Source organism: Chanos chanos, chromosome 7, assembly GCF_902362185.1.
Source record: "Chanos chanos chromosome 7, fChaCha1.1, whole genome shotgun sequence".
NCBI classification, from domain to species: Eukaryota; Metazoa; Chordata; class Actinopteri; order Gonorynchiformes; family Chanidae; genus Chanos; species Chanos chanos.
The window spans coordinates 13685568-13709346 of record NC_044501.1 but is presented as its reverse complement, the minus strand read 5'-3'; the positions used below and the strand labels follow the sequence as shown (position 1 = coordinate 13709346).

Sequence of the window (23779 nt, the reverse complement as noted above, 5' to 3'; positions counted from 1 at the left end):
AGCTACGTGAGCTAACTAATATTTACTCAGAACCTGAGTGTAACCTAGCTCGCCGGCTGATGTTGCTCGATAACCTTGTGTGCTAGCTTGCTACAGCTATGTTAACATGATTACCAAAGAATAAATTAGGAGAAGTGAAATGTTAATACACCGGAGCGACAGTTCTACCAGAATGGAAATGAAGTTCTACAATAGTACATTCCAAATCTTGTTACTGTCAGTGCTACAAATTTAACATAACTGTTTTCATGTCAACGTACAAGTAGATTACGAATATCGCTGTTATCTTCAGCAGGCTGGAGTGCTACCACCACCTCATTACCTAGCTAGCTAACGTAGCGTAGATAGCGTTAACCGGCTAACTTAACTAGCTAGCTAGTTCATTCGGTAGGTTAGAGATCTTCTAGCTACTTAAAGAAATTGTAAAACCATGTGCAACATTAATTGAAAGCTGCCGTAATACCTACCTGATCATGGTTCAAAGAACCGATAGCTCTACTACTGGCATATGCAGTTACTTCAGATAAACTGTTAACAAAAGTAACTACCAAGTCAGTGACTCTCAGCTAGCTGGTTCCTCAGAGATGCATTAGTTTAGCAAGCTAGCAAACTAACCAAAGCTCTGATGGCTAAGCGCAAAACTGAGCTTGGCGGTGTCCAATAAGCACGAACTCTGGTTGGATACGTATAATACGACGCCAACACGCACACCAGATTTTGACCACGCCTCCTCACATTGACTTATTTGGCGCGCCAATATGTTTAAGTCATATGTTGTTGTTTCAGATATGTTTTCGGTTGTAAATTTAAATTCTTGAAGAAGGACAGTAGTCAGCATATGAATTCAATTATCGTGTAAACTCGATATTGCCTTGCTTACATAATCCAGTTCGTTTGTAGAGACCCAGTTAATGTGTTATCGTCAATGTTAACTCTGCACTGCTTAAAAAAGTTATTTCCATTTCCAGCTCCTCAGCATTTAATAAACATATATTTATTTGGCAAATGGCTTGTATATTATTCAGTGTATAACCTTTACAAATAATCAACTGTATTTGGTCTCACAATCCCAGACAATGCATCTTTGGAGAGTTCTTTTCATTTCAGCTGGTGGGTCAAACTCCATTTGGTTAGTGTATTGCAATGGCTTTGCAACAGTCCACTTTAATTAATCATTGTCCTTCATGAGTAGTCGTCTCACTATAGCCATTGATATACAGTATTTAAGACTTGCATTCATATACAGAACAGTAGCTTGAGAAAGGCTTATTAGAATATGCCAGCTATTTAGCAGAAGGTTAGTCAACATCCCCACTACTGCCTCTTCCTGTATTCTATCATGTTTTTCATCTAATCCAAATTTAATCCTGTACAATATTCAGAGACTCACCCAGATATTGATTGACTGCACCAGGTGAACACGAGGGTGGCCTGAAACCAACATTAAGGAGGACAGTTGCCTAACTCTGACTTTTCAGAATCTTGGGGGTGGTTTTGCACAATTAGTAGATTACAGTTTCTCTTTATGGAAAGAATTACTTATTTGACAGAGAACAAGTGTGGCCTTTAGTGTAATTCCGGACTCCACATAATGTATGTCACAGCAAAATGAACAGAAGTACAGTTGGTACCAGCTGGGGACTAGCCTAACAGGCGGCTGCTACAATATCAATAAAGTCATTGATACTTCATATTTACAAGTTGTGCTGAAGTTGTACTCTAATATGACTAAATTACCATTTTCCACAGATGAATTCACAATTAATTATTGTGAGCAATTTTTCTTAACATTCATATCAAGGTTGAGGACAGCTGAACTGTGACACGGTCAAATCAGAAAAGAGAGAAAAAAAAAGGGAACCGAAATTCAGCTATGAACTGAAAGTCACTGATGGGCATTTAACGAGGTAAGAGATGTATTCCGGTTTATGGAATGAGAATTGGAACTGAAAAGGCACAAACATGTGCTCTTATTGATTCAAAGTAGTCTCATAAAAAGTTGTGTCCTTACATGCTAGGAAAGCAACGCATGTAAAAGAACAATGTAGATCACTTTTCTTTAAGAGCCTCCACCTGCACACTTCTGTCTGGCCTGTCAGTTTCCTGTAGTTGGAAATGCTACTTCATTCTTAGACGACTAACTCTTATCAGGAGCCTTAAGAATGCGTGCCTGTCTGTATCTCGAAAATGCTGGTTGCATGTCTGTGCCTAAAACCAAACTGGCTGATGTAATCAGACAGGTTGGTATGTGTGTGCCATGTTCTACCTTTCTTCCATAAGTTCTGGCTTGCAACTTGAACATCTTGAACATTTGTGGTTTTTTGGTGGGGTTTTTTTTTTCCAACCCTTTTCTTTTACTGAGCACTGTAGATGAGCATTACTGATTGCATTCTATAATGTATGTAATATGTGTGTGTGCGTGTGTGTGTATATACATAAATATACACACACACACATATGTACATATACATGATACATGTGTTAGTTTCCTAACTCATTTATAGAGGTTGCAAACTTTGCAACCTGTGCCTTTCTCTCACAGTTGACTGAGTGAGAGATGTAGGGATATATCTGTCATTCTAGCATATGTTAACATGATCAAATCTGAATAATAGAATTGTGTTTGTGTGCTTCTGATCATGAGCATAAATTGTGCTATCTGAACATATGTTGAAAAAGGTGAAAATAAATAATCTATTATGGTTAACACAGACATTATAAAAAATAATGGAGAACAAAATATAAAATATCAAAAAAAAAATCCCTTTTTACCCTTTAGAAGAAAAAGTACTATTTTCTTTGTCATTTAGCATCTGCTCTAATGTAGTGCTAGTGTAAACATTCAAAATGCCACTATTGTTCATCATGATGTTACTGTAGCGCCTGGCACAGCAGGCAAAGGACAAGACCCAGGATGCTGTTGGGTCAGGTAGATGTTTTCCGATCTGTCCGAGGGATGAACTTCAGTGTGGCAGCTCTCCACAGCACCGGTGCCAAAAGCAGACTGAGCGTGGTGACACTAAGAACCAAAAGATACACCTGAAAAGAGAGAGACCCCAACACAAAGTGAGAGAAAGAACAGGAGAAGATAACTGTGAAATGGAGGCAGGTATGATACGTCATTGAAAAAGCTGATGCAACTTTAAAAGTTAATTCTTCTTTTCGTGAATACGTGGGTGACAAGGTCAGTGAGCGGGAGAGGGCGCTAGTGCCAGCGCTCACCTCTCGAGAAATGATGCCAGCCCGGCGGGCACGGCTGCCCAGTACGAAGGAGAACTCGCTGACTTGTGCCAGGCCAGCTGACACCAGCCAGCGGATGTGTCGAGAGCCACGGGGCAGGATAGCAGACAGAACCAACACTGCCATGATAAACTTAGAGAGAGAATGTGAATAATAAGAAAAGAGACAGAAAGAGAGAGAGGGACAGAAAAAGAGAAATGGTTTAGAGAAATACTTACAATACTGCATAGGTTACTTTATACCACCATATATTATGTAGTTCTGAATAGTGGAAAAGCAGACAAAAGTGAAAGTCAACAGTGTGGAGATCATACCTTCATAATCACCAGTGACAACGTCAGGACCAACAGGATGGTTAATTCATATAAAACAAAAGTTGGGAACACATGAAGTCCTTTAAGAAGCAAGAAACAATTGAGAAAAAAACAGAAACATTAGTATTGTGATCATCACATTAGAGCCATGTGTTATTGATTTTAATATAGCTGCCATCCATTATCAAAAACAAAGGAGCATATATAGATTTGATGTATATATCACACATTAATGTGCTGGAAAAAAAGAAAATTCTAAAAAATTCTAGCTTAGTGGTTCAGACCAAAAACTACTATTATTTCATTTGAAAGACAGCTTACTCACCAATGGATGCAAAGAAAATAATAGCCAGGAAGTCTCTGATTGGCTCAATGCAACTCATGACCTCACTGGTGACCATGTGACCTTGTGATGAGAGGAGTGCTCCAGCCACAAAACAACCTAACTCCATGGAAACATCCAGGAATTCTGTCACCTGCAAAGATTTAGGAATGTTAGGATGCCTCCCCTGAAAGTGCCCTCTTCATAGGCAAAATCTCACCAGAATGTTTAGGAAAAACTTAGTGGTCTATGGATTCTAGAAAAGGCTAGAGGAAACTAGCTGTGTTCTTCAGCTTGGGCTAACAGATCAAAAGAGAAAAGAACAAAAGATGAATCATGTACCGTAAGCATGAAGAAAACAAACGCAGTCGTGCCGAGTACCAGGATTTCCTTACTGCCCCTGCACTCGGCGTGAAGCTTCCTGTAGAATGGACCAATCAGGTGGGACCTGAGGAACATGCACAGAACCAAGACAGCTGCCAGGGAGACCAGCACTTGTGCCAAGAGCATCAGGACATGAAAACCTCCGATCAGAACACTGCAATAAAGAGACATACCCAATGAGAGCACAGTGACAGAAAGAGGCAGCCAATTAGAGGGCTCCAGAGTAGCAATATTCATCAAAGTCTCCAGTCAAGGTCAATTAGCACAATAAAGTTCAGAACATTCAACTATGGTACCAGCAGTTAAGCAATCAACCGTAATAAACAAGAAATCAGAGCATTGTTTTTCAAGTCAGAAAACAAAATTGCATTATGGAACAATTAATACTGTCAAAAAACAAAACAAACATTTAAAATGTATATGACAGCCATTCGGATGCTGAGAGCACACCCTAATATAGGGAAAAGACAAAACACGGCTAACCTTTTGCCATCAGTCATACTCTGAAGGTGTGCATGTGTCTGTGTACACAGGTGTTTGGAGGAGCAGGTGTGTATGTGCATTTATGTGAGCAAATTCACCTGTCCATGTCTCCGTTTCCTGCTTGGATAAGCGTGGGCATGACAGCAATAAAGAGGCCCAACTGGACATCCTGCATAACCAGCATTCCCAGTAAAACACTGCTGTAGTCCAATTCACCTAAACACACACACACACGCATGCACATAAGCCAGAATACATTTTGCATACGACTTCCTGCAACACACACACACACACAAACACACATACCATCCTTCTCCCCCCTGGATGCTCCGGAGAGGAAGCGAGACACCAGAGGTGTACTGGACAGTGACAGACAGCTGGAGATGAAGACAGTCTGAGTGGGGTGGAGGCCTAACACCTTGCCCCAAAGGAGCCCTGCTCCCACCATCAGGAGACTCAGGTAACACGAGCCCTGCACGGAGATCTTCCACACCTGTTACAAAAAGCCATACCGCGTATGAATGGATGGTACGTATAACCCTTGAAAGCTGATCTGGGATCGGTACGAACTTTTGAACCGTGGATGGGTTCAATGTAAGAGAGGCAAATGAAAAAGAAGGTTCACACGGACGAGTTCCTTTGTACCTACAGACCTAAGTCTATGTCATAAACACAATGCATGGAGTCAAAGACATGTCACAGCTTTTGTTGTGAAAGGAATGACTGGCCCAGTCAGTTAGTCTTTCAGTCATTAAGAAACATTCCAGAGACCGTGGGAGGACAGCAGTGAGGGAAAGATGAAGCATACACGTGGGAAAAAAAAAAAAGAAATAGAAAAAGAAGAAGAAGAAGAAGAAGAAAAAAAACAGAACGTGGACTGGTAGGAATGAATCACAGTCGCAAAAAAGTAAAGAGAGGAACTCTTTGTGAAATTAATTTTCAGACATTTATGGAAGGCAGGATTTGGGTCAGTCTATGAGTAAATGAAAATCAGCGGAAAAATCCATTGAGGAAGTTGCAATCGGAGATAGTTGAACTGAACTTAAAACTCATATTTTGTATAAAAATTTGTTTTCTACAATATCAAATGAGAAGCACTTCAAAGTTATCTTTGCATAGAATGTAGAATTAAACATTAATTAACAAAATTTAATACTTAATTTTCTGATTTACATCATAACATAATTTATATCTGAAGTAATGCGGCTAATATTTCTAATATCAAACTTTCAATATTTTGTTGAACTGAATTCTGCTTCCAGTAGTTCCTATTCAATTCCAATTCTACCTCTTGAAAGTCTGTTTACCAGAATTGAAATGGAATTTCTCAGTTTTCAGTTCAGTTCAGAACTGATTCTAACAGCAGTATTGTTATTGGTAAGTCAGCACGCAGGAGAAGGGCAGAAAGACCACAACAGCATAAAAATGAAAATATACTTCAGAAGATTAGTGGTTGCTACAACAGCTTTGTTGTCAATAAATATGTGGTTGTGTGAGTCATGCTTTAAATGTGCAGTAGTCTGTAAGTCAGAGCACAGTAATATTTTGTGTGTGTGAGTGTGTGCGTGTTTGTGTGCGTTTGTGTGCGTATCTGACTGTATGTGTGGGCGTGTGTGTGTGTGTGTGTGCGTGCGCGTGCGCATGTGTACCCCCGTGATACCATTTTGGAAAAAGTGGAAGTCCTTCAATAACTAAACCATCTCCTTTTATGAACAGACAATAATTTACAGAGCCATGTTGATGAATGTGCTTTGATTGTCTAATGTATGGGAGGAATAAGGTAAATATTAAACTGGTATAGTTTGATACCTTGTGTAGGCGTTCAGGTGAGAACTCCAGTCCAACCACAAACAAAGTAAAGAACACGCCCAACTCTCCCAGTGTCTCCACCTGTACCATAGACTAACAGGAGAGATAAACACACAGATATGAGTGATAAAGCTTAGCTTATTCTGTGTGGAAAAAAAAAAAAGTCTCTGTGAAAATAAACTCATGAGCAGAGAGAGGACGGGATTGAATATGTTTTCATTTTTATTTCTCTAAAAGGTCAAATTCCATCTAGTTGGACAAAAATATTTATCAAAGCACTTCTTGTATGGTGTCAGTGAAAAGCAACAAACAGGTGCTGAAATTCCCTACAGTGTGTTGTTGCGCATAACACTTAACACTCGCCAAATGGAGTCCGTGTGGTTATGGATGTTTAAATACATCACCTGCTGTCTGCACAAGTGCCAAAATATTCAGATTAGGTACAAATACAGGGATCCACAGCTAATGTTACATGCAAAACAAACTGGATCTCATACACAACAACGCATTCACTGTTTGATGTGTGACTTACCTTTATACTGTTAAGTCCAGACGGTCCCAACAAGACACCGGAGACTATGTAGCCAAACATGGGAGGAAGCCCCATCAGTGTACACAACCAGCCACATGGTAGGGACAGCATAACCACAGATACCAAATCCTGGTTGGGCAAATGCAGATAAACATGTTAAAGCAAGTCCATTTGGCATCAGCCAGAAACTGTCAGAAAACACTTTTAATGTGCAAGACTCCTGATGTTCTTAGCTTGACCCAAACACTATCAGGCGCAAACAGACAGTATTAAAGCAAGTTTGATGCAAGCTGGATAATTTAAATAAGACCTCAGAAGCACTTTGAAAGTGCGAGGCTAAAACGCTATAGATTCTCACATTCTCGCAATTACATAAAGCATGTTAGATTATCAGACATATACTCAAATTATTTCGTTTTTGATTAAATGACATCAAAAAGACAAGTTTCCTGGACTAAACAAAGACAAAATACAGCATAACTCTAACACAAACATACTATCAACTGTACCGACCATATGTGTTTGCTCTGGACTAGTCACAGATTCTTTTAATGTGTTTTTGTGCAAACAATTTTAATTTGCATTAACCGTGGGTAAACATGTAAACAAACACCTCGGTGCCACTGAGGGTGAACGGTCAGACGTGAGGAATCAGGCTGCTTACCTTGATGAAGTGGTGGTCGGCCCGCGGCATGGTGGAGTCCCGCGGTTTGGTCAGAACATACCGGTTATTCTGGGAGTCAATGAGCATGCTCAGTCCGAGGTCGCCCTTCACCTCCTGTTTCGACGCGTTCTTCCTCTTAACGTCCTCCTCATCATCCTCAACCCTTAGGACTGCCTCTACATTGACCCCTTTTATCTGAATAAAGACAAAGAAGAGAGAGAGCGAGAGCGAGAGAGAGAGAGAGAAAAAAAAAAAGGGAGTGAGAGGACAAATTAGCATGGTTTTGAGGCCAAGTCAAAATTTTGTAGAATTCAGAGCAAATCATTAACACGTTTGAAAGCATACAGATTCTCCCCTGAATTGCACATATCAAATTTAGATTTCAAATTAGGCAAAATGAGGCAAATGAAAACCATTACAGATAGGACTCAAATATGATACATATGGAGTCTTTCTATTTTTGGTGCCTTCACATAATCCCTTTACACGAGTACGAGGAAAGAAGGAACAGAGAAATAGTGTTTACGATTGCCATAACAGGGACGATCATTAAACTCTATCAAACAAACAGGTCTGTTCAGCGCTGCGTAAAAAGGACAAGTAATTACTCGGCGACAGGTTTACACTGTGTGTAACAACATGGAAAACTAAAGCTCTGCAGAGAGAAATACGCACAACACAAAAGCGACCAGTGAGAAACTGTGTCATTAGTTCTCAGTGTGTCCATCAACAAACTGCCTTCAAGAGTTATGAAAACGTAGACAAACTTTCAGAAACTGTGTATGAAACTTGACTTAGCTGTCTCTTGAAAACTGAATGTAATATAGACGTACAGTTAGTACTTTAGTGGGTTTAAGACACAGTGCATTGTGTTTTTAAGTGCAGTCCAACCTGTTCCTCACAGTTGCAGGTGTGGTATTACATGTTAAAGACAGTCAGAGATCTCGGCCAAAAGACTGACTTTGTATGGCTTGCAACGAAAACACTTTCTGTCATGAGTTCTCTCACTCTCCCTCATTAATTAATGATCTGAAAATGAGAAATATGGGAGAAGGTTTGTGGGAGTCAAGCCAGTTCCCCAAGAATTCAGTATCACATGGTTTTCATGTCACACGCTTCATTAGTGTTAGGGGCATGGTCTCATAGAGCTGAAACTTTAGAGCATGGCCTTGGCCTTTTTAAGCCCTGACCTGTTTGTTTGTTTGTTTGTTTGTTTGCTTGTTTCTCTGTTTGCTTGTTTCTCAGTGTTCTTTAAGACTGAGACAAGGCCTGACATGTTTGTTTGCTTGTTTCTCAGTGTTCTTTAAGACTGAGACAAGGCCTGACATGTTTGTTTGCTTGTTTCTCAGTGCTCTTTAAGACGGAGACATGCCCTGACCTGTTTGTTTGTTTGTTTCTCAGTGCTATTTAAGACGGAGACATGCCCTGACCTGTTTGTTTGTTTGTTTGTTTCTCAGTGCTATTTAAGACTAAGATAAGCCCTGACCTATTTGTTTGTTGGTTGGTTGGTTTGTTTGTTTCTCAGTGCTCTGTAAGTATGAGACAAGGTCTGACCTGTTTGTTGTTGTCAAAGGCGTGGTCCTCAATCTCTTCCTCCAGCCGGTCTGCAGCCTTCCTCACATCCTCCAGGATCTCATCCAGCATGGACAGAGTCTTATTCTGATCCTGAGCCACCTTCAGCGCCTCCTGCTGGTGCTTCTCCGCAGCCATCAGTTCCACATACTCCCTCTCCTCCTGCAGAGGCCCAAAAAACGCAAGCACGCATATACGCACGCACGTGCAAATGTACATGCAAGCATAGAGATAATACTAATTATTGCATGTACAGTTAAGAATAATCATTTACTCACATACTACCAAAACCCAGTGCATACATATATACAGTGCTGTCAAAAAGTCTTTGCCCTCTTCCCGATTTCTTCTATTTTTGCTTATTTGTAACATTTAAATGTTTCAGATCATCCAGCTAATTTTAATATTAGACAAAGACAATGTGGGCGGTAGCAACTGCCTCGGCGGAAACAACTGCAATCAAACGTTTGCGATAATTGACAATGAGTCTTTTACATCGCAGTGGAAGAATTTCAGCCCACTCTTCTGTACGGAATAGTTTTAACTTAGCCACACTGGAGGGTTTTCGAGCCTGAGCTGCCTGTTTAAGGTCACGCCACAGCGTCTCAATCGGATTCAAGTCCGGACTTTGACTAAGCCACTCCAAAGCCTTCATTTTGTTTCTTTTGAGCCATTCGGAGGTGGACTTGCTTGTGTGCTTCGGATCATCGTTCTGCAGCATACCCCGACTACGCTCGAGCTTCCGGTCACTAACTAATGACCGGACATTGTCCTTCAGGATTTTCTGGCACAGAGCAGAATTCACAGTTCCATCACTTATGGCAAGTCATCCAGGTCCTGAAGCAGCAAAGCAGCCCCAGACCATCACCATCACACTACCGCCACCGCGTTTGACTGTTGGTATGATGTTCTTATTGTGGTATGCTGTGTTAACTTTACACTAGATGTAACGAGGACCCATGTCTTCCAAAAAGTTCCACTTTTGACTCATCAGTCTACAGAATACTATCCCAAAAGTCTTAGGGGTCATCAAGATGCTTTTTGGCAAATGTTGGACAAGCCTTTGTGTTCTTTTTGGTCAGCAGTGGTTTTTTCGCATTGGAACTCTTCCATGGATGCCATCTTTGCCCAGTTTTGCCCAGGGCTGCAGCTCTTTAGGTATTCGTATAGGCTCTTTCGTGACTTCCTGGGTGAGTCATCGATGCGCTCTTGGAGGAATTTTGGTAGGCTGGCCACTCCTGGGAGGGTTCACCACTGTTCCAAGTTTTCTCCATTTGTAGATAATGGCTCTCACCGTTGTTCGCTGGAGTCTTTGTAACCCTTTCCAGACTGACAGATGTCAATGACTTTGTTTCCCATCTGTTCTTAAATTTCTTTGGATCGTGGCATCAGGTGCTGCTTTTTGAGACCTTTCAGCCTGCTTCACATTGCCAGACAGGCTCTATTTAAGTGATGTTCAGATTCATCAGGTCTGGCAGTAATCATGCCTGGGTGTGTCTATTGAAATTGAACCTAATTATCAATTAAATTTGGTTAATTGGTTGATGTAGTAAATAAGGGGGCAATTACTTTTACACACAGGGCCAGGCAGGGTTGGATAGCTTTTTTCCTTTGTTAAATGAAATCATCATTTAAAAAACTGCATTTTGTGTTTACTCTGGTTATCTTTGTCTAATACTGAAATTAGTTTGATGATCTGAAACATTTAAGTGTGACAAATATGCAAAAATAGAAGAAATCGGGGAGGGGGCAAATACTTTATCACAGCACTGTGTTCAGATATATTCATACATATACAGGCGTATTTAGACTAAAATGATGCCTTGTTCCATCCAGCAATTTTTCCCTCCCCAAAAGCTCACATCTCTATTGGTTGTTATGCCTCTTACCTACTGCTGTGATGAATAAATGTTCTATTTTTGGTATGATAATAAACTTTGTTTTATTCTATATGGCATTATAGGAAACTGGTCAAGATGTTTCAGTTACAGTGGACTTTTGCTCAAGACACTGCAGTTAATGTGAGAAAAAAAAAAACCTTAACACCCCCCCACCCCCCACTATTGACATTCATGGACCGCACCCGGACCTTTTGCTGCCTCACACACACACACAAACACACAACGACACACTTGCATCTGGTATAAACAGATAGCAGCATGTTTTGGAGTGTAATGCTGTCCCCTCCCCAACCCAGCTCCTTGGTGCTGTCCTTCAGTGTGTCAGAGATAAGAGTCTCCTCTCTAGCTGAAAGCTCTGGGAGTTCATCAGACCTCCTCTATGCCACAGTTGCCAAGGAAACAACAGTCGAGCAACTTAGACTGCCAACAACACTTAACCACTCAAGTCCCAGGGATCCTTATTGGCCCTTTAACTACAAACTACCACTTGTCTACTGAAAAGAAACGGAATAGAATATATAAGCATACCCATTTGCCTAAATGGCCCTAGACCTGGGTACAGAAATACATAACCGTCATTACATCATTATTTGATTTCTGGGCTTATTGCCCAGAAACAATAGACAATATATGATTGTGAGTCACTAAAACTTTGATTGTCTACTTTCAAGTTTGAAGTTTTAAACTGACTCATATAAGCACTTCCATCCATTACAGTATCTGAGCACGGAGTCATTTCAGAGTTATCATGGCAACAATAACCGACAGGCTCTGACATTAAAGACACCTCCCAAAAAAAGCCCTCATCAACGTGGTTTACACTTTTCCGCAAATATCACGAATACGGCCACCTCCAGACCTAACCAAAATGACCTCCTCCGTCCCCCAAACTCCTCACCTTGATGGCAGCCTCCCTAAGCGCCTCCAGTCTCTGCCGACTGCTTTCTTTCATGCTGACCACATCCCTGTAGTCTCCGCGCAACACACGCTGAAGGCCCAGCACGGCCTGGAAGACGGAGCGCTCGCTCTCATTCAGTTCCTTCTGGAAAACTTCCAGCGTGTGGACCTGGAACAACTTCTCCGCGTCGGAGAGCGCCCGGTCGCGGAGGACCGCGGCGGCCGCGGCCGTGAGCTTCTGGACGGCGGCGCTCTTTTGCCGGAGGAGGCCGGAGAGCCGCCGGCAGTTCTTGGCCACCCAGTTGTGGCTGTGTGCAGCGGTGGCTGCGTCCACTTTCCCGCGGTGCAGCTTGATAGCATGCTGGGCCACCTGCTCCTTCTGCTGCTGCTCCCTCTGCTGCTGCAGCGCCCCCACAAGGCTGAGGCACAGCAGCACACACAGAGGTTGCATCCACCCAGCTCTGCTATCACTCCTACACTGGGGGGGGAGAGAGTGAGAGAGAGAGAGAGAGTGAGGCAGTTCACTGTACCACCTATACCTAGCTATTTCACCATCCTGTGCATCGGTATTTGGTGCTGTCCATATGAGCAGATGGTCTTGGTATAAGCCTTTATATAAATAGTGTTAATAATCACCATGTCAACAGTAAAAAAAAAATAATAATAATAAAATAAAATTAAAAAAAATTACTTGGATCAATTTTCTGATTTCCACTTAAGGTGATTCTGGCCTAAAGTAAATATGCTGAAGGCTATACATTTCCTAGAATTTCTTAAGCAATGCAGATAACTGCTGCTAGAACTGATCTATGAGTTGTTGTAGGACTGGTTTTTCAAGAACCATATACAGCTAATGGTAAATCAGGGCTTAAAGGCAGCTGTGCACTGCACTTTGGCCTCAGGGTTAAACAGCTTAGGTATATATTTCCTCATTCCAAAACAATCAAATCTACAAAACCTGTTGGAATCGGGATGCTCATCAAATATAACAACAAAAAGAAATGCACTCATAACTGCCCTAATCCTGATTTGATCCGGAAAACATAAATATCTGCGATCCAAATCACACTGCAATTACTCAAAGTAGCCTTCATTATCAAAGATTTTTAGAATGTGACCACATCATGACAACAGAAGGAAAAAAAACAAACGCAAAACTTTGCTGCCAGCCTCTGTCTGTCTTTCTCTGCATTTGGTGGCTGTGTTAGACAGAGCAGAATATCGTCATAGGTTGACAAAGGTGGAGTCCATGTTTGAGCTACTCAAACAAAGTGGAGGTAGAATTACTTGCGCTGAAACACCTGTATCCTGTGTCTTAAGACCATAGAGTCATTGTGGACCAGCTGTTACTGTCATTCCCGAGAGGAGAGAAAGGTGGAGATAACTAGGCCAAAATCTTGTACAATGAAGCTAAAAAATGCAGTCATAACAGGAGGCTCTACTGCTGAAGCCTTACCAGTGAGAACTTAAATCCACAGAAAATAGCTGTAGCCTAGTTTCACGTGTGGAACATGAGGTATATTTACTGCCCGACGTAACTGTCAACAACTGTGAGGCTGTATTGCTATAATATGTCACTTCTCATATGCTGTATAGCTATTAATGTGTTGACAGTTTTACTGTGCAGCATGAAAAACGAAAAAAAAAAAGAAAGAAAGAAGTGAGGTTATGAAGACGACTGTTTTGCCTTGAATTAAAGTGGTTGGTTACTTACGACCTCCAATACCTCCAATGCCTGCTAAAAATTTCTGCCTTCTAGTGTTCACGCCGTTTTATTAATCTCTTTCTCTCTCTCTCTCTCTCTCTCTCTCACACACACACACACACACACACACCTAAAAACAGAAATACAATGATTTGACTTCTGTGCATAACATTCAAGTAGGTCGGTCAGGTAAATATTCAAAGATCACAGTTGTCATATTAGCTGATTTCATCGAATGCTTCCACAGTTTTTCACTCGAAAGCAAAGACCTTCTGATTGCCAACCAACACAGTGTCCAACAGCACCAGGAGAGAGCCGGATAACAACCGATATGTCTAAGTTGATAATAATTGGCGAAAATTTAAACAGGATACCTACTAGAATGCTACGCCGTCCACGCAGCACCGGGCTCCAGAGTGAATGTAGAAAACAATTGGGCTCTTGTAATGCCACCCCTCCCCAGACGCCACATATTACAAGCCAGCGTTGAGGAGTGACAGGAGGCAGGCACCTTTACGAAGCAAGTTTTAACAGTTACAGCAACGTTGTTGGCGCCTCAGTCGACCAACAGCGCAAGTCCTGTTCGGGTGGAAACTGGGTCAGGTAATCCCTTTTTTTACATGACATGACAGTGTATTTTACAAATGATGCGATAATATTCTGAGACAAACTCCCGACGTAAGGCTGATAGCTAAGCGATTAACCTCGGCTAACCAGAGTCGGTCCGTCTGTAATATTTCGAGTAGTGCGCTTGTTTGCAGTGCTAAGCTAAAAAGAGAATGGTCGAAGCCAACTCATGCTAGCCACAGCGGCTCCTGTACATCAGCAAAACAGCTTAAATAGTGTCAAACTTTACCGAAAGTTTCAGAATATGTGTGACGGAATTAACAGTCGGGGCCGTGCACACATGACTGTGTAGATCTGGAAATGTCCAGCTCATTCCTTACAATGTAACATCAGATTTATAACCTCAAAATCGGAATTTCTTTACTTCCGAAACAAATCAGGACGACCGTGTCCATATTTGCACTGTAATATGGGATATGTAGTTCGATTGTAATGATTCCACACGTAAATTCACCGATTGTGACTTATTTAAGTTGATTCCTTTTGAGAGGTGATTCGCAACCCTTTTAATCATTTTAAATTTATGAATAGCATCTCTTTCTTTCGATACAATGGCAAATATTAGTATTTCAAACAGTTTGCCAGTTAGAGCTCTATTTGGTCTGGCCATTCATGATTCGTGCAAATATATATGTCTATCTCAGCCTTTTATATATTGCTCATAAATGCAAAATAACAATTAAGTTGTACCTCGCTGAACGTCTTGGAGTTACTGACCAAGACATGACAAAATCTCTCATTCCGAGTAGGACTACACTTCCCTGCAGCCAAACGCCCAAACAAACACTCCCGTTTTCTAGCGCAGTTTCAGTAGGCTCCCGCGCAGGCGTGGAAGGGGCTGTTGGCTATCAACTTGGTCAAACAGCGGGTGATAAAATGGTAGGTAAAGATAAAAATAATAAACCCAAACGTGAGACTGACCAGACAACAGAGCATTGCAGTGCAAAGGAGGTTTATGCTCTACGCCTGGGAGGCTTGGTTGTCGGAAAAATGAGGGTGTCCTTTGCCAGTGTCGCATTGTCACTGTATTTCACTAGCAATTTATCAGGGAAATGGAAGGTCAGTTGTTGGTATTTTGAGAGCTGAGACCCGTGCTTGCTGGGCACGTACTTTTCCCTTTTTGGTATGCTGCTTATGCGAGCTGAGGCAGAGGGGCTGTCCAAATGGACTGGCCCATGAACCGGGTCGTGAATGACTGCGTTGCTGAAGCCGGGTGGGTCATCTCTGCAGGACGAAGAGAAATTCACATCATCGCTGGACTGTACTTCTGCCAATAAGCATCTAATGAGCAAAGCTACGGTCAAGACTGTCAATGTTCGTTTCGTCGTGCGTCCAGTGTGTTCACAGTGGGGTGGCGCTTATGGTCTATCTTTCGTGTTAAACGTGTTTACGATTGTCCTTTATAGTGTGTTTTGACGTGAGCTTCGTTTTGACAGTTGACATTCTTGTCGACGTTGCGTTTAGTTTTGAGCGCGCTGCGCGGCCCTGTAGCCAACTCTCCAGGTTGAACGTATGTACTGTTTATGTTGTATTTGTGAAGCAATTATTGAGCCCTCAAAGAAAACAACTTCCCTTATCGCTTACGGTTACCGATATATAAGAGACACGATGATAAATGTATTGTCAGTCCTATGAAGATTGTGGTGGAAGTTTCACGCGTTTGCACTGACTTATTAGATTTCATCTAACACACTCGACGGGCCTTTCTTTGCAGTAGTTCGTTCACAAAATATAGAAGTTTTTGTAGCCAAGAACATATTTGCTTGTGAGAATTTGTATTTGTATTGCACAGCTGGTTTGGAGTAAGAGTTTTGTCAAGCATATTCAGCACCTGAGTTAGTGTCCATCTTGCCCTCTGTGATCTCTGCATAGTATACTCTGCTCAGTTCCTGATGACAGGTGTGACAACACAGACCTGACCTATCCTGACAAAGGGCGTGTGCCCTGAGTGATTTCCTCTGATACCAAGATCCATATGCTCCTCACCTTAAGATGAAACTTAAACACGTGGGTCATTTGATGTCTTCTTCTCCTTCTGCAGCATAAGCTGAAGTCATCACAGAAGGACAAGGTTCGTCAGTTCATGTCCTTTACCCAGGCTGGGGAGAGGACTGCTGTGTACTGCCTCACACAGAATGACTGGAAACTAGAAGTGGCCACTGACAACTACTTCCAGAACCCAGATCTCTACTACAAAGAATCCATGAAAACCTCAGTGGACCGCAAGAAGCTGGAACAGCTGTATAATCGCTACAAAGGTAGGCTCTACCGCATATTGTGTCTGTATATCTACAATATTGACTGAAGACTATTAAGTCTGTCTGATTTCAGGACACATTGACTAATTGGGCTTAAAAATATATGTTTATGTGTGGTTTCGGCGGTCGAATTATCCCAAAATATTTTGTCACTGACTTATTGTATTGATTATCCTATTTTCTCTTTCTCTTTATAATTATCTTACTCTCTTTTTATAATTTCTGTAGATATATTTTTTAATCTTAGGGATGTTATGGCCCTTTCTTGGAAGGCTGGTTTTATGTGCAAATTTACACTGAGTTTCTACACTGACTGTAATACTTTGAAGGAGCTGCCAGGGTAGAGGATGTGCTCATCTTGTCCACAAAGATCTGTTTCCGATTAAAAAGACATCCAGAAAAACTCCACATGCACTGTCCCTTGAGGAAAAGGGTTGTCTGCAACCCTACCTCACTTCATTTCAGTGGTGTGTTTCAGTCCGCTGTATGTGCCAAATTCTCCCTCCCCAGATCCCCATGATGAGAATAAGATCGGCATTGACGGGATCCAACAGTTCTGCGATGACCTCACCCTAGATCCGGCCAGCTTAAGTATTCTGGTGGTGGCCTGGAAATTCCGGGCTGCCACGCAATGTGAATTCAGCCGGAAAGAGTTCTTGGATGGCATGTCTGAATTGGGGTGAGAAATCTCACAACATCTTCTGATAACCGTTTGATTGAACAATTATACTTAATAGCATTGTATTTAGTTATAATTCATGGAATACAATTGGGGTTTTTAAGGTTTAATACGCCACTCACAGAGGACAATTATTGAGCTCATGAGGCTTATTCAGTAATCATCTACTAAGCATCTGATAATCAAGCCCAAGATTATTTGAATTAGTTGTGCCAGTGTGGATTTAACAGAATTGTTTAGGCCTTGGGCACTGGGAACTGTAATTGATTGCAGAACAGTTTTAGATTAAGGGTCATGCAAGTCTTATTCTCCCTGTCCCCCATTTCTTAGTTGTGACAGTCCAGAGAAACTGAGGGCTATTTTGCCCAGATTAGAACAAGAGCTCAAAGACCCTGCGAAGTTCAAGGACTTCTACCAGTTCACCTTCAACTTTGCCAAGAACCCAGGCCAAAAAGGCTTAGGTAAGTGGCACGTCAAAAGACCCTCTGTTGTTTACAGTAACATAGCAACCTGGTGATAGTGTCTGTTAATTAGGAAACTATTTTAATTTTGTCATCGGAACGAGTCCTTAAATTAACAGTGGCTATCTGGTGTGAGTTGATGACAAATGTGCAATGATACTTGTAAATGTTCACTTCTTGGAGGGAATTCCTGGTTATTTGCTGTTTGCAGTGGTGTTTTTCAGAATGGTACACTCATCTGAACACAAATGGGTTTGCCCTAAATTGGAATTGGGGGCCTTCTGCAGGCCAGTGTTGGCATAGAAACAAAGGTGTTATTTGTCTCTTTGCAGTGACCCCTTCTTGTTGCTGCCACACAGAGTCTCATTGTCAGATCCACATTGGGGATGGATCTCTCTGTGTAGCCTGCCCCCCCCAACACTTTTGCCCTTTTCTTCACTGTCTTTCACCGTTTCCATGTGTCTCTCACCACTGTCTGTGTTTCAGATTTAGAGATGGCAGTGGCTTATTGGAACCTGGTACTGACGGGCCGGTTCAAGTTTCTGGACCTCTGGAACAGGTTTCTATTGGTAAGTCTAGCTCTTAGAGCAGAGATCTGTGTAAATGTTGTTGTTATTTTATCCAGGAAGAGTGAACCTACCTTTCTTCTTAATGCATGTAAGTGTCCATTTACTGTAATATTTGAGAAGGCTAATGGCAGCCGTTTACAAGTGGGTGTTCCCAGTCTGTATTAGCATCAAATAATACCTTCAAATAATATTTCTGATACAGTAGTATTGAATTGGAAGCTTAGACACACATTGACAGTTGCGGTAACTGTTTTCATTCTAGGTATAACAGACTTTTCAGACATAAACAAACCAAGCTGATTTAAACAATACTTTGTGAGGTATTGAAATTGAAATTCCATACTTTTGTGTGTAAACAGACTATTACCAAAATACTCAACATCTTGATGGCTCCCTTCACACCGCAGACAGTTCCAAATTGCTTTTCAATAGTTTTTTTTTTTTGTCTGACTGTTCACATTAATTTTGCAAAGTGACCCACACCCAGTATCAGAGTGTGCCATCCTGAAACGGCCCATATGTACGATAGGCAGATGCAGCTCCTGTCTAGATAGTTGCACCAAGAGAACAAACTCACCATTGAAATTACACTGCGGCAGTCCAGCTCCTACTTTTATGAGTGATTGAGAGTAGAGACAGTCTGTAGATTCATCAGACTACCCGAGACAATAATCAAAACAGGAAAAACCCCCGAAGTTGTGTATTTAGCGCTCTCCACATCCAACACGTGTTTTTTACCCCCCTCGATTAGCAACTAAAAATCACTTGGGCCATACTAAAAGGCCAAACAAGTCCAGTTTGATTGTTCTCATTCAGACTGCTAACTAGTTGCTTGTATTGGCATCAGATTTTGTAACCAAAATCAAAACTAAAAGCTGGGATGCTGCATGTTGTTTTTCCACTAAAATGGCTTTACATGCGTTTGATTTGTGTCACATATTAATGGGGGAAAAAAAAAAGTTGGAATTGGGTCACTTTTAGCTGCAGCGTGAGATTTGAGTATAATAAATGTTGTCATAAACTGACAAACCATTTTCTCTGGTCTCTGGTTTCTGCTTTCAGCGGCTCATACCAAGAATGAGCAATCACCCTGTCCTACATTTGTAGAACCTGGCATGTTGGTTGGGGAATAGCACATACATAGACCGAATGGATGGGGCTTTTTCAAAATGAGGGAGATGCCCATTGATCTTGAGCAGAGATACTCCACCCCGGCCCTGAAGTCCAAAATCAGTCATGTCTTCTCTCACCTCTAACAGTTGAAATAATAGTTGGCTCAGTTGATTGGCCATAGCGTCATCTGTTTGGCTTCTCTGACAGGGCAGAGAGAAAAATCTACAGTACCCTGCTCTTCAGGGGCAGAAATTGGATAGCTGTTGTCTTCGAGTTTTGGACGTGTTCCATTTTCATCTTCCGCTCTTCTCTTTAGGAACATCACAAAAGGTCTATCCCCAAAGATACGTGGAACTTGCTGCTGGACTTTGGCAACATGATCGCAGATGACATGTCAAATTACGATGAGGAAGGTAAGCCCGTTCTGTCATGTCACTGTAACGAAACTGGTGTAGAGGTAGGAGTTAAAGAGCACCGTTGAACATCCAGGGCTTCACTTCTTTGCTGAAATGCTGAATATTAAAGAGCTGGTATTCTTGAAGTTAAAGGGGGCACCTATTCAGTATCATAAAACAGGGCAAAAAGAAGTCACTCGGGGTCATTGGTTCAGAGTGGAGTCTGATTGAAATCATTCTATTGTCTGTATGTTATTTCTACTCTTAGGAGCGTGGCCAGTCCTTATAGACGACTTTGTGGAATTTGCTCGACCAATTGTGACAGGGGCCAAGCGCAAGAGCTTATAATTACCAACTGCCTCTTGGGGAGGGAAGTGGAGTCATATCTCTTTATTCTGACTTTCAAGGATTTTTTTTAAGGAAAATTAAAAAAAAAAGAGGAATCAAAAACACAAACAGAAAGAGAGAGACTTATCAGTTAAGTGAAACTATCCTACAGTCAGATCAGAGGAACGTGCTGGAGGACAAAGGAAACAGCCAATCAGGAATGGGCAAGATGAAGATGTCGTCAGGACCGCTTTAACGTGTGCTCCCATCAAAAGGGCGATGACCAATCAGCCCCCTCGGCACAAAGCTAGCGAGCTTCCTGAATCCTGCTTGGGTGGTGGCGCTGGGTAGTTGCTATGGTAACGGGCAACCTGACTCTTCATTTTTACCTCCGGCCACCTTTTGACTTCCACTGCGACAGGGCAAGCTTGCAAACATGCTAATGATACACCTGTTCTAGAGATTCAGTGGTGACTCTCTAAAACTGCTGATGACAATGTACATCATAGGACGTTAGACTGTGCATGGGATTTTTTTTTCCTTTTTGTAATTTATACAGATTATTAAGATCTTAAATTGAAAAAAAAACAAAAACAAAAAAAAACAAAGAGAGAAAGAGAAAGATCGAAACAAATTTCATCAGATATCGTCTTGTACAGTCTCACTCTGCCGTGTAGTTTCAATAAGAACAAACTAATTACAGTTTGTTTGCTTTGTCATAAGATGTGTAAAGTTCATATTCTAGTTTTTTTGGGAGGTTTTTTTTTTTGGTCTATCGGTGTAAAGAACAGAACTTTTATCACTGAAACATGTAAAGAAAAGTTCGAAGAGTCTAAAGAGCAGATTCCACCATTTAATTCTTGGTAAGCTGTACAGAGAATAGAAGATTCACTCTCATACTCAGAGTAAGTTAAGCACCATGCACTACCTGCCCAGAACACCAGCAGAAATCTTATTGCTACAGTTGTAATATACTGTATCTATGGAGATATATCTAGATATATAGTGGTTGAGAACTGTATGATCTAAAAACATGACAAGCATTATGGCGAGAAGAGAAAAGAGAGTATCCTATTATTATGTGCATTCTCACTGAGTGTATTCCAACTCCCAAAAGTGTATCAGGTAAAAGGTTTTTATCGGGTTTTTTTGTCGTTGTTTGTTTGTTTTTACACTTTTTTTAACCTCAGTGGTGAGCATTTTCTTGGTTTTCTTAATAACTTTGAATTGCGTCTTACTTTTATATCTGCAACTAAATAGTGGTTACAGTATGTAAAACTTTCAGTTCACGCACAGAATGTTAGCGGAGTCGTCAACAGTTACTACGAACCTCAGTTTGCCTCTTATCAACTCTTTTTAACTTTTTTTTTTCTAGCTTTGGTCTTGTTTAAGTTTGTCACCTTTTAATGCTAACTTAGTAATGACATGAATGCTATGAGAATATATGTTATGAAAATTGTTTTGTCTGAACAAATGGAGAGGCAGTGAGACCTGCATACATGCAGTCCATTTCTACAAATAATTTATTTTTATTTGAAGTGGCATCATCGAGTCAAAGTGTTCTGAAAAGATTTTTTTGTTTGTTTGTTTGTTTTAAAGATGTCATCATCATAGAGTGTCAGTGTAGATCTGGGGCATATTTCACAAGACGAGATTGTTGTGCTAGTTTGCTAACTTTCACCTCATACAGTTGGCTGTTTTATTGCAGTGTAGCCAGCTAGTACATCGATTCTTTTCTCTCTTTTTTTTTTCTTTTTCTTTTTTTTTTTCTTTTTTTTGAGTAATCTAGTTATGCCCCGTTGAAAGATGATGTCACCTCGAATGAGCAGGTTAACTCTGCAGTAGTGTTTCCTGAGATATCCCCTGGTTGAGTTCATGTGATCTGGCTATGTCATAAATGAGACTGAAGCTAGCTTCTCTCAGTGTTACATTGTACTTGTGTGGTACGCATTGCTGGGTGTTCTGTGTTTTGACAGTTAAGTTCTCACTAGGCAACTTCAACTCATCAAATCAGTATTATTGCTCATGTAAATAAAGATTATTTAAAAAAAAACAAAATAAGATACTATAGTTAAATCTCCATTGTCAAACCATGATTTATTTGTTTGTGGAGCAAAGAAGATGTGCAATAAAGCATGTTTTTAACAAAAATGTAGAACTTAGACTAGCTTTTGTGTTTTCCAGTGTGAAAGTAAGCCGTGACGGACGGAAAGCTTCTTTAAAGCATAATAATAAAAATCACACATTCACGTGGTCTCCAAAAATGTTCTAGGGACAGCAGAAGAATTGACATAGAATAAAGGGGGTTTTTTTTACGCAAAACAAAGGAATTTTTCACATAAAAACAATAAATATTTTTGATCAGAAAATACTTAGACCAGTTAATGGCCTTTCACGTGTTTCACCATTTGTGGCTTTGGTCATAAGTGAAGACAAAATGAGATGAGTTGGTCACGTCACATTACACTTGTGAGTTGATACATAAGTGGGTGTGTGCAGTCAGACATAACCATGGTTATATTTTTATAGACAATACTTAATAATTAACGGTTTGTGTCTGTCAAATATGATTACCAGTTGTGGCAGGGCTGTAAAAATTAATTTATCTGACATTTCATTCTCTTTTCCCTGGCTTTTTCACGCTCTCGCTTATACACTTATTTCTTTTTTTTTCTGATTTTCAGTCAGAGGTTATGTCATGTGTCATATTTTCTGTCCCCATCTACTTCATGATCTGTCAACAAGCATCAAAAATCTTGAAAGAGAATATTGTGTCATGTATTTTGCGTCATCCGAGAAACAACTGCCACTATTTTATAATAACATTAATGGTCTCTCTAGTCTCTCACTGACGTCAGAGTGCCAAGGTTAAACCTCATTTGTTTCAAGTGTGAACAGATATATAATAGCTCAGTTTAACCCTCCATCTTGAGATCCTAACGTGTAGAATGATGACATTAGATTATAGTGATAAATGAGTGTAGCCTCTGCTGTCGTACAAGGGGCTGGGTGGGGTCAGGGCTGAGAGAGGTTAGTGGAAGTGCTCCGTAATGCTCCATTCTTATCCATCCTCTGTGGGAGGGGTGTCTGTGCTGATCCCAGACCAGCTGCATGTCGCCCCGTCTCTTGTCCTAGTACCATAGTGATTGCCTTTTTAGGAGACACCTGATCACAGCAGTCTTAGTACAGCAACACAAAGAGGCAAGCTGATAACGTCTGACTGGTTTAGAGGGGGAGAATGTGATTAGCCTGAGAGTTGGAGGGAGGGAGGGAAAGAGAGAGAGCAAGGGAAAGGGAAATTTTGGTAGAAGTGGAGTTGATTCTGTGGGGTGAGCTTGGGTGGCGGATTCCCTCTCTGAAGACTGAGGAGGTGGGACAGTTTGAATTGGGGCAAAAGGCCTACTTTGAGATCCGAGTGCAGATCTAGAGAAAGAAGATATTGTTCATCCCTGGGACATCAGAGGTTGTTGAGTGGGTGACGGGTTTCTGAGAGAGTCTGAGGGGATTGGTCTGTTGGAGTCGACTTC

At 41.2% G+C, this 23779-nt stretch overlaps 2 protein-coding genes across 2 annotated transcripts; one reads left to right on the top strand and one right to left on the bottom strand.

Annotated features, from left to right (window-relative positions):
- Positions 1–2823: 2823 nt before the first annotated feature.
- Positions 2824–14257, bottom strand: tmco3 (transmembrane and coiled-coil domains 3). Its single transcript, XM_030780157.1, has 13 exons — positions 14198–14257; positions 12120–12596; positions 9303–9482; positions 7749–7943; positions 7085–7213; positions 6553–6645; positions 5050–5236; positions 4842–4959; positions 4219–4414; positions 3880–4030; positions 3555–3634; positions 3223–3372; positions 2824–3039 (listed from the first exon to the last, which is right to left on the bottom strand). The coding sequence occupies exons 2-13, from the start codon at positions 12567–12569 to the stop codon at positions 2926–2928; spliced, it is 2043 nt and encodes a 680-aa protein (XP_030636017.1). The 5' UTR covers positions 12570–12596; positions 14198–14257; the 3' UTR covers positions 2824–2925.
- Positions 14258–16497: 2240 nt separating this feature from the next.
- On the top strand, positions 16498–20273 carry dcun1d2b (DCN1, defective in cullin neddylation 1, domain containing 2b). The gene is made up of 6 exons (XM_030780507.1): positions 16498–16708; positions 17219–17387; positions 17718–17848; positions 18335–18417; positions 19847–19943; positions 20194–20273. Exons 1-6 carry the CDS (start codon positions 16534–16536, stop codon positions 20271–20273), a joined length of 735 nt encoding a protein of 244 aa, XP_030636367.1. The 5' UTR covers positions 16498–16533.
- Positions 20274–23779: the final 3506 nt, after the last annotated feature.

Bases quoted from the DNA above. Each gene is read 5' to 3' on its own strand.
- tmco3 (XM_030780157.1), bottom strand. From the start codon at position 12,569: ATGCAACCTCTGTGTGTGCTGCTGTGCCTCAGCCTTGTGGGGGCGCTG. The intron at 5,237-6,552 runs GTATCAAACTAT...TTTTTGTAACAG, and splicing joins CACCTGAACGCCTACACAAG to GTGTGGAAGATCTCCGTGCA. The intron at 4,415-4,841 runs GTGAATTTGCTC...TCTTTATTGCAG, and splicing joins GGAAACGGAGACATGGACAG to TGTTCTGATCGGAGGTTTTC.
- dcun1d2b (XM_030780507.1), top strand. From the start codon at position 16,534: ATGTCCTTTACCCAGGCTGGGGAGAGGACTGCTGTGTACTGCCTCACA. The intron at 17,388-17,717 runs GTGAGAAATCTC...CCCATTTCTTAG, and splicing joins GATGGCATGTCTGAATTGGG to TTGTGACAGTCCAGAGAAAC. The intron at 18,418-19,846 runs GTAAGTCTAGCT...TCTTCTCTTTAG, and splicing joins TCTGGAACAGGTTTCTATTG to GAACATCACAAAAGGTCTAT.